We start from the raw sequence: 10,581 nt of genomic DNA, 5'->3' as shown, positions 1-10,581 counted from the left end.
GTTGGATGTCATCCAGGCAACAGCTCTGAAGCAATACCTTTGCATTTAATATGTCGCTTTCCCGCCAGCCTCGTCGTAAAATCTTATGATTTCTATTTTAGATTTGCATTTATAATAAGAGCAAATGCTAAATCCATAAGGCAACTCTAGCTTTCAAGTAGGCCCACTCCAATATTTCTCTCTCTAAATAACAAAAACTACACTAGTTGATAAGAATTCCATTATTCTAGTCCAAAACCCAAAACACATAGTGAGGATTTGTCGACACTGCTACAGGTGTACCAAACACAGCTGAATTTATCAGCTATAACTCGTAGTCTACCTATTCACTTATTTAGCAATTGAGTGATCATGGATTTATAAAAAAGGTTCATAAAAAAGCGCCATTCAATGCAATCATTCATAGATTGCACAGAAATCTGCCTGATGTTAAACTTAATCATATGTCACGATATGACCATCCTTCTCTCTCCTCTAACCCTCCCTTTCTCTATTTATATCTCAATCTCTATCGCTACTGCAATCAATATCTCAATCTCTATCGTAACTGCAATCTATATCTCATTCTCTACCGCTATTGCTATCTATATCTCTATCTCCATTGCTATCTCTCCCTCTCTCCCTCTCTCTCTGCCTCTCTGCCTCGATCTCGTTCGCACGCTCTCCCTCTTTATCTTAATTTCCGTCGTGTTCGCTTGTTTTTTCATTAAACAATAAAAACTCAACCGATATTCAACTCCAAAGACCAATCAGTCGCCAATAAAACAAGAATCAATCAAGTCTTCAACAAGCAAGTCAATAGTCGCATGCAAGCGTCCTCGCCATTAGGTCGAAATCTCATCCAAGCACTTCCTCATCACATTTAACTTCCGGGCCTACTTTCACTACTGACGCAGATCTATCGAATCTTTTGGAGTAGTTCCAATGTCAAACCTACAGAAAGCCTTGCAGGCATTCGCGGCGAGGAAATCCCAGAAAAAAACCCCCTCCACGAGTCTATCTCTGTCGATCCGCGACACAGACAGGCAAAGAATGAGAGGGAGAAAAAGAGAGAGAGAGACAGAGAGAGAGAGTTAGAGAGGGAGAAAGGGAGAAAGGGGCGAGAGAGGGAGGGAGAGAGTTAAGAGGGGAGAGAGAGAGAGGGAGAGGGAAGGAGAGAGGGAGGGAGAGAGAGAAAGGGAGGGGAGGAAGAGAGAGGGAGAGAGAAGGAGAGAGGGAGGGAGAGAGAGAAGGGGAGGAGAGCAAGAGAGAGGGAGAGATAAGGAGAGAGGGAGGGAGAGAGGACGTGAGAGAGAAAGAGAGAGGAAGTGAGAGAGAAAGGGAGAGAGGAAGTGAGAGAGAAAGAGAGAGCGAGAGAGAGAAAGGGAGAGAGGAAGAGAGAGGGAGAGAGAGGGAGGAAGAGAGAGGGGGAGGGAGAGGAAAGAGAGAGCGTTAGGGAGAGGAAGGAGTGAGGGTTAGGGAGAGGAAGGAGAGAGGGGGAGGGAGAGAGGAGAGAGGGGGAGGGAGAGAGGAGAGCGGGTTAGGGAGAGGAAGGAGAGAGGGTTAGGGAGAGGAAGGAGAGAGGGAGGGAGAGGGAGAGAGAGGGAGAGAGAGAGAGAGAAGAAGAGAGAGAGAGAGAGAGAGAGAGAGAGAGAGAGAGAGAGAGAGAGAGAGAGAGAGAGAGAGAGAGAGAGAGAGGAAGAGAGAGGGAGAGAGAGAGAAAGGGAGAGAGGAAGAGAGAGGGAGAGAGAGGGAGGAAGAGAGAGACCCAAAATTCTTCGATATTCACAGAGCGGAAGAACAGCGATCATACGAGTAGGTTTTTTCTGTACCCAAGTTCTCGAAAAACCGAGGACCCGACTCCTCAGCGACAAGGACCTCGGCATAGAAGAAGAAGAATCTAGACCGCGCGAACCGTCTGAGGAGAAGGCGAGTCGCGGGGGCTATGACAATCACGTCGGCAAAGAGGGCAAGAACCATGGCGAAGCAGCCAGCCGTCTATGCACGGAACGTGAAAGAGATGCCCGCAAGCCGGCAAACTCCGAACCACTTCTCCCGGGAGCAGGTCGTGCAAGCACACCGAGCACGATATCTTATCTCCCGCGCTATCCACGCAGTTCTTCTTCGTCACCGCCATCTTGGGTATGTCTTCTACCGACGCCCTCGACATGCCCGTCGCTCCCCCCGTCTCGAATATATCCGGCAGCTCGTGAAATGGCGAGTTCACAGCTCTCATCTGCACCCCATCCATCGCTCGTTCAGAGATAATCGTAACGATAATGTATAGATGGATCGATAGAGATAGAGATGATAGAAGATCAAGATATGGGATAGAGAGAGAGAGAGAGAGAGAGAGAGAGAGAAAGCGAGAGATTAGGGTTTGTACCTGGCTCTGGACCGCGTTCTGCACCGCCGGGTCGACCTTCTCTCTAACCAGTCTCCCGCTCAGAAGGCTTACTACGATGTCGATCTGCAACGTAGGAGGAGGAGAGAGGTTAGTTTGGGCTTCAGAGGAAGAGAGGATAATTAGGGTTTCTGAGCTGCCAAGCGGACGTGAATAGAGAGATGGAGAGAGAGGAGAATTAGGGTTTATGATCTGCAAGGCAAACGTGAATAGGGAGATGGAGGGAGAGAGATGAAGATGGGATAATGAAGGTTTCTGACCTGACGAGGGAGCGTGACTAGAGAGATGGAGTGAGACATGGAGAGAGAAATGAAGAAAGAGGAGAGAGGAGAATTAGGGTTTCTAAAACTGGAAGGCAAACGAGAACGGGGAGATGGGTAGAGAGAGAATAAGAGAGAAATGAAGAAAGAGGAGAGAGGAGGATAAGGGTTTCTGAAACTGGAACGCAAACGAGAACGGGGAGATGGGTAGAGAGAGAATAAAAGAGAAATGAAGAAAGAGGAGAGAGGAGGATAAGGGTTTCTGAAACTGGAACGTAAACGAGAACGGGGAGATGGGTAGAGAGAGAATAAGAGAGAAATGAAGAAAGACGAGAGATGAGAATTAGGGCTTCTGAACTGGAAGCGAAACGAGACCGGGGAGATGGGTAGAGAGAGAATAAGAGAGAAATGAAGAAAGACGAGAGATGAGAATTAGGGCTTCTGAACTGGAAGCGAAACGAGAACGGGGAGATGGGTAGAGAGAGATGAAGAGAGGAATGAAGAAAGAGGAGAGAAGAGAATTAGGGTTTCTGAAACTGGAAGGCAAATGAGAACGGGGAGATGGGTAGAGAGAGAATAAGAGAGAAATGAAGAAAGAGGAGAGAGGAGGATTAGGGTTTCTGAAACTGGAAGGCAAACGAGAACGGGGAGATGGGTAGAGAAAGATGAAGAGAGAAATGAAGAAAGAGGAGAGAAGAGAATTAGGGTTTCTGAAACTGGAAGGCAAACGAGAACGGGAAGATGGGTAGAGAGAAAATAAGACAGAGATGAAGAGAGAAACAAAGAAAGAGGAGAGAGGAGGATTAGGGTTTCTGAATTGCCAGACGAATGCCAACAGAGAGATCGATAAAGATGAGAGGGATACCAAGAAGAGGAGACTCCACATCCCGCGAGTTTGCCAGATCGCCCGAGTCGATTCCACAGCGTCGATGCAAAAGACAGCGCCGGAGATGGCGCCCACGCCCGCACCTCGCAAAATTCCGCTCTCCGTCGCCAATCCGATCAGCGCTCCGACGACGGACCCAACCAGCGATCCCACTGCAAAATCGAACTATCACCGTTCAATCTCGCGAACAAACACCGAATCCCCACAAATCAAATTACCCCCAAACAAGTATGATTCTACCTATGGCGAAGACGCAGGTCAATAGCCCGCATATCAACCTCCCGACGATCTTCCAAGCCCTAGATCCATGGCGTCTGGGCTCCCTCCCCCTTCCTACGCGGCCCCCAAACGCCCAATCCCCTCGCTCCACCACCCCCGTCGCCGGGAAATTCGACCGAGCCGACGAACCCACCGTCGATCTCGACCCAGACGCTTGCGTCGAAGACGCAGCCGACGCTGCACAGAGAGAATCCATGCCCAAAACCCAACGAAGAAACCGAGAATTGAGACCCTCGTTCGCTAATCTTCGGAGATCGCAAGACGAAGAAGACGAAGAAGAAGGCGATATAAAGAGAGAGAGAGAGAGAAGTAAAAGTCCAACTACCATCTATGGCGGGCGCCGAAGCCATTAATTATAGCCGATCGGAAAACCACGGCTCGAAGCAATCTCCATTAACCTTCCAGATCGTCGTCGCCTTCTTCTTCAACCTTTCTTCACCCGTCGACGACGATAATTACGAATTAACCCCTTTAACCCTTGTTATTACCCCGTAAAATATCTCGCATAGTCGCACGCAATTTCCTCTCTCCCAGGGTAAAAAAATTAAACCGGAGAGTTACCGTTGGAGCACGGCACACGTGGCGGCGATCTGACCCTTGGACGGTGGAAAAGGAAGGCCCGCACGTGTGAGGATTCTCAGCCTTCGAACCGGTAGTCCCTTTCCGCGCGCCGTGGTCTCTCCGGCGGCGTGTAGTGATTGACTGGGATGGGATTTAATTGGATATTTAAATTTTTTTTTGGGGAGGTAATCAAAATAAGGAGAGAAAAAAATGAGGTGGGAGTAGTCGTCGCTGATTGGCTGTGGGTGGTGGGCCCACCCGGTTATATCCTGTGGGCCGGATCCATAGTATCTATTTTTTATTAAATGAGGTTGAACACTTTGAGGACCATAGAAGGCCTCCCACAGGTTACCCTACCGGATGTATACAAAATTCGATATAAATTAGTTGAATAACTTATGGGGATAAGCTTAGACAAGTTATATTTTTGCTCTTGTTAAGAATGTAGGCAGTCAGGCAGACTGTTTTACTTGTTTGGTAGAGTTACATTGCTGCACGTGTTGTTTAAAATGTTGGTAAAGTAGGGACCCATATTTTCCCCTACTCCCCCCCCCTCTATTTGGAGTTGTTCAGAAGAAAATATTAAAATTTGAGTCAATTGATTTCCAATGTATTGTGTCCAGGCCATGTGAAGACAGCTAATGTTAGAAATGCCTATCGTCGGTTCCTCGTCTTCGTCTCTGCCTGTCTTTGTCTTTCGTGGGCTGTAGAAGAGGAAAAGGTTGACAAAACATGAAAGGGAGAACTCTTTGTGTAGAATAAAGAGAAAATTTCTCAATGCTTCTCAATTATGCTTTACGAATAAAAATTATTATAAAAGGTGGAGTATTGAAACACCTCATGTGCGATCAGTGAAACCTCAAGAGTAGGTGCAGCCACAAGCGACTGAGTATTTATTCCGGAAGGAGTTGTTTTACCTAAAGGGTGTATTGGGTGACTTATTTCAGCTCAGAAGTATCTTTCACTTGACTTGAATTTACTTTTTTATATTTTTAAAGTGTGTCAATTTAATCATATTAATATCATTTATATTTTATCAGTTTGATTTTATGTCTTCTGTGAGAAATGCTATTGTAAATACTCTAGTTTCTTTCTGGTGAAGTACCTTTAATAAAATATTTTCTAGTTTCTCTTAGGTGGAGATCTCATGAGTGTGTTAGAACCTAGGTTAAGTTGATCATTCTTTGCCTTCCTTTTTTTATTTTTAATATAGTCGCTTGGGTAAATATCCTTAATTGGGTAGCTTTATAAAAATTATTTATGTTCTTGATGACTAAACAATGGGTTGAGCATAGTATATGTTTGTTAAAAATCTAATGTATGAAATACAGTAGAAATACCCAGTATTAAGCCCAGAAATATTAAACGATGACTAAAGTATCTCAATATCATTTCTTATTACCATGTCTAAGATTATCATCAAAGAACTTTTAATTTTGTCTGGAGCTTGATCTTTCATCTTTTAGAGCTCATATCATCATTGATAAATACCCCAAGTCCTCAAAAGTTGAGTACATTTAGGGATTACCCCAGGTCAAATGCATGCATGATCTTTTCATTATCCATTGAAGTCAAACCCCAAGTTGTGACCGAGTAGAGAAAGAGGATATATCAAATCTTGACTAACATTCCACCGTATCTAACATTTAATGGGACGAATCTACATCACTTGGAGGAATTTAGGAAGCAAAGTTTTATATGAGAAGTGTTACTATGACATCAAAATCCTACGGTGTGTGCCACACCAAATACCTAAAATTAATTATTTGCATATAAATAACTATCACTGTGTGTTTCTTTTTAAAATATATACAGGTTATAAAATTGAATAAAATTCTTCGATTGTTTAATCAGTAAGTAAAAATTAATTCTAATTTTTTTGTCAAATTTTGATTTAATAAAATTTATAATCTATTCCCTAATTAGTTTTTGTGAAAATATCAGTCACTTCCCTACACAATTGTAGGTAACATACCATATTTTTGGTACGTGGTGTACTAGAGTTATAAATGTTCTTGATGGATTGTGTTGGAAAGTATTTTTTTATTTTTAAAATATATACACTTTTCCTTCTAAGTTTGATATAATCCTCGTTTTAATAAAACTGTTGTGCTTCATAATAAATCACACAGGGTTATGAAATAAACAAAATATTGAAAATTTTATAATTTTGATACACAATATTACTGATATTGGAAATACTGAACATATTGATTATTGTCATTTTAGCAATATGTGAGCATCATCACATAAAACATTTCATTTCACAAAGTACATTGATTTTAAAAATATATAGAAACACAAATTGCAAATTTCGAAAATTTTAATCAAAAAATATGATTCAGTGGCTTTCATTAGATTTTACATTTTCTCATGGGAGTCATTACTACATTCATTGTTTTCTGATTAATCTTCTTCATTAAAATTTTGACTACTTTGAATTATTTTTAGTGTATTGATATTAATAATTGATTGGTCATTAATAATCCTCATAGGTATTTTGTTTTAAAAAGTTAAATATCACTTTGATAAAGTTGATATTCATTAGTGCGATTGCTCTTATTGAATTAGATTTACCAAAAATATTAAATCTATTTTGAGATTTGGAAGAGTTGACCTGATATAGGGATTTAGAAAGGGGTTAATTTTTATGCAAATCCCCTAAAAAATAATTTATAGAATGAACTGTCTTGTTTAAGGATATTGATAATTAACTGAATTTCTATGTAGTGACAGAAAAAAAATTAATACTCAGAATAACATTATTGAATCAAAGACGTTATAGATCTATGCACTATTTTTCGTAGGATTATTGGAATTTTATTAAAATATTTATTGATGTTAGTAATATATGTCAGATTATATGAAATTAATCTAGTCATTGTTGACTCAAATGTGTCTTGAAATTGACCCGATCATAGTTTTGGGGGTTGAGTCATAGCATAACCTGGGTAAACCCAAAAAAATAAACTAAAGCTTATTTCTGGGACGGAAGCATACTGAGATTGAGAAGGCATGAATAGATGAAGTATGAGTGGTGTTGAGGATAAAAGGACAAGAAAGGGGTGAAGCTATAGCACTAAAAAGATCACTTCAAAAAGTAGTGACTTTAAAAATATCGTGTGTAAAAATACTTGTGAATCTTATTGATGTAACACGACAGACGCAGGAACGAACGGCTCGTGTTATACCGCAGGGAGGGCAAGGCCAATCATGTTATGAAGTGGAGACGACTAAGATGGACATAATGCAAGTAAAGATGTAACGATGAAATCAGTGAGAAGTATAAGTTTGGTGTCAACGAACACCAACGACCACTAGGCTACGGGCGATGATGAACAACGACAAGGCACTGACGAACGATGACAACGATGAGAACAGGAATGACACCGAGATGCATGGTGGCAGCGTTGATGAGCGCGGCAGTGGCGACGACAGTGAGATAACAGAGTGGCATGGGCTCGGGGCGGGAAAGCCGGAGCAGCGGTAGGCGCAACAGCGAGGCGTGGTAAGCAAAAGTGGCCTCACCAAAGGGCGCTACGACAGGAGCGACGTTAGGTGCAGCAGCGTAAGCGGCAACAAGGCTTGATGGCGTAAGCGGCAGCAGGGCTTGACGGTATGAGCGACAACGGGTGCAGCAACATGCGCAATGATGGTAGGGCGTGGCAGTGCGGAGGCGGCTGACGGTCACGGCGGCGGCAGATGGCCGCGATTGTGGTTGCGGCGGCGGCGGCGGCTGGTGGCCGCGACTACGATTGCAGCCGTGGTAGCGGCTGGCGGCCACGGCGGTAGCTAGCGGGCTGATCCGACAGCCACAGGCTGGTGTGGTGGCCTGGGTGGATAAGGGCTGCAAGGGGCGACCGCAAGGGCAGTCGTGGGCAGTCGAGGGTGGCTCAGTGCGACCAAGGGTGGCTGCGGGGTAGCCGCCGGGCGATCGAGATGCGTCCGTGAGGTGGCCGCGAGGGCGACCACAAGGCCGACCGCCAAGCTACTGAGAGGTGGCCACAGCGCCGGCCGCGAGGGCGGCCATGGGGCTGACCCCGCTCGGCAGCCGCCAAACTACCGAGAGGCGGCCTACACCGCTGGTCGCAAAGATGGCTGCGGGGCTGGCCGAAGAGGCCGGTTGCCGAGCTGCCGAGAGGCGGTCGCAAGGGCGACTGCGGGGGCGACTAGGGGCCGGCCGAGGGGTCAGCCACGGGGCGACAGTTTCTGGACGGCTATAGGCGGCAGTCGAGGGGCGAGGGCCGAAGGGCGAGGGTGATAAGCCTAAAATTGGTGTGTTAATTATGTCGTTGTTTGGGCTTTTAGAATTATGCAATAAAATTTATAATAACCCTAAATCACTAAATACAATGTATTGAGCAAGCAAGGGGTCGAACCACAAGGAGGCACTAAGCAATAATTTTTATCCAATTTCAAATCAATTAATTCAATAATGAATTGATTTTGCATTTAATAGACCTTAATTATGTTTAATTGTGTTTATAATTAATCAAAATTAAGTAGAAATTTAATTTTGATTTTAATATTTTTGGTCAAGACACTTTGGATAGAGAATATTGATTATTTTATCAAATCAATTCGGATTTCCAATCTTCAAATCAAGGTGATTTATCAAAACACTTTTTATGCATTAAAATTTGGGAATTACTGAGCACGAACGGGATTTTTCAAATTGGACTTGAAGATGGACGATTTTTTTTAATGAAATTTTAGATTTAGGTATTTTAGATGTTTAATTGAATTTTCCAATAATCAAGTTTGAAATCTAGAGAGATAAAATAGGTGATCTAACCTAGAGAGATAAAGTAGAAGAATTTGGGGAAAAAGTGAAATTCGACCTTAATCTAAAGATCTAAAAATGCAAAATGGATACAAATCAATGTAGAACTAAAGATTAAAATCAGATCTTGAATCAAAATTATAATACAATGCTAATTTCATTTCAAATCAACTTCAAGGGCATGTACATTTTGCCCATTCCATGGAGTTTTAGAATTTTTCAAGAATAAGTTCAAAAAGCAAATTAGAAACTTACAACTTTCAATGATGAATCAGGATCTGTCGACTTCCAAAGCAACTCATGTGTCCTTCTTGGCCAAATCCATGGGTAGAGCTTCAAAAAGTGAATTTTGCCTTCTTCTTGAACTCTATTTAAAAATCCAACTTTTTTATGGATCGTAGAGGGGAAAAAGACAAACATGGCCTCAAAATTTTAGCCATAATCAAACCTTTTCTTCGCCGTTCGTGCCACGCTGCTCCTTTTGAAGCAACCATTTGCTCATTATGGCATCGTGCATTGTGATGCCATAATGAGCCAATAATGCTCTCTCGCTCTCTATATTTATTTTTTAAAAAAAATGCATCCACTCGTTCGCCCAAAATTTGGGCGAATGACATGGATGCCATGAAAATTTAAAAGAAAAATTATTTAAAATACTAAATAAATCATTAAAAAAACATTCTTTCAATGCTAAAATCCATTTCTTGGCTATAGAATGGTCAGAAAATTATAAAAAATATGTAAAAAATGCCAGAAAATTAGTAAAGCCTTTACCAACCTCTAGCCAAGTATTATTTTCCCTGTAAAAAATATCTCTTCAATGCACTGAGGTTAAATACCATGTAAAAATACTAAAAAATTATAAAAAATAATAAAATCAAAGTGTAAGTCATTTATCTCCATTTATATATGATAACATGCAAATATGCCCATTAAAACACATAAATGTAATGTAATATACATCAATTTAACATTATAATTTTCAAGTTATCATACCCCCCCCCCCACTTAAATCATCGGGAGTCCCTTTGCAATGTACCATTGTTACTTTAGATGATTTCTTCATCCATCAACCCTCATTCATATGCATAAAGTGTTAGAGATATCAATAACATGCTCAAAAGGAACTCCCCTTGACAATTTGGATTCCACCTTGTCAGGAATATGGGTGCCATCTCTCTTGGTTCGGGTAGAGCTAATGAAATGAGATAGAAAGATGTACTTCTCTATAGATTTTACATTATGATCTGAAGTTTCCTCACTGCATTCTTCAAGTGATGGACCTCTCGCCTCTCATATCGAGGTCACTCTCTTCCAGGTAACGGCTACTTTATGTTAACATTCTCCACTAAGTTTCCTCCTACTTTATGATAAAATCTAGACATTCTCTGCCTCCCATTTAGCACAGAATATCAAATGTTGTATTAGG

At 42.2% G+C, this 10,581-nt stretch overlaps 1 protein-coding gene across 1 annotated transcript; it reads right to left on the bottom strand.

Annotated features, from left to right (window-relative positions):
- Positions 1-1,744: 1,744 nt before the first annotated feature.
- Positions 1,745-4,262, bottom strand: LOC144711968 (NEP1-interacting protein 1-like). The gene is made up of 5 exons (XM_078586133.1): positions 4,134-4,262; positions 3,770-3,985; positions 3,509-3,681; positions 2,366-2,449; positions 1,745-2,215 (listed from the first exon to the last, which is right to left on the bottom strand). The coding sequence occupies exons 1-5, from the start codon at positions 4,156-4,158 to the stop codon at positions 1,880-1,882; spliced, it is 834 nt and encodes a 277-aa protein (XP_078442259.1). The 5' UTR covers positions 4,159-4,262; the 3' UTR covers positions 1,745-1,879.
- Positions 4,263-10,581: the final 6,319 nt, after the last annotated feature.

The sequence above is a fragment of the Wolffia australiana genome, chromosome 14 (genome assembly GCF_029677425.1).
Source record: "Wolffia australiana isolate 7733 chromosome 14, ASM2967742v1".
Lineage (NCBI taxonomy): Eukaryota > Viridiplantae > Streptophyta > Magnoliopsida > Alismatales > Araceae > Wolffia > Wolffia australiana.
The sequence above is the reverse complement of the archived record's forward strand: the minus strand, read 5'-3'. Positions and strand labels throughout refer to the sequence as shown.

Excerpts from the sequence above, each read along its gene's own strand:
- LOC144711968 (XM_078586133.1), bottom strand. The coding sequence starts at position 4,158 with ATGGCTTCGGCGCCCGCCATAGATG. Across the intron at positions 3,682-3,769 it reads GACCTGCGTCTTCGCCATAG|TGGGATCGCTGGTTGGGTCC; the intron begins GTAGAATCATAC and ends TCGATTTTGCAG. Across the intron at positions 2,216-2,365 it reads AGAACGCGGTCCAGAGCCAG|ATGAGAGCTGTGAACTCGCC; the intron begins GTACAAACCCTA and ends GATGGGGTGCAG.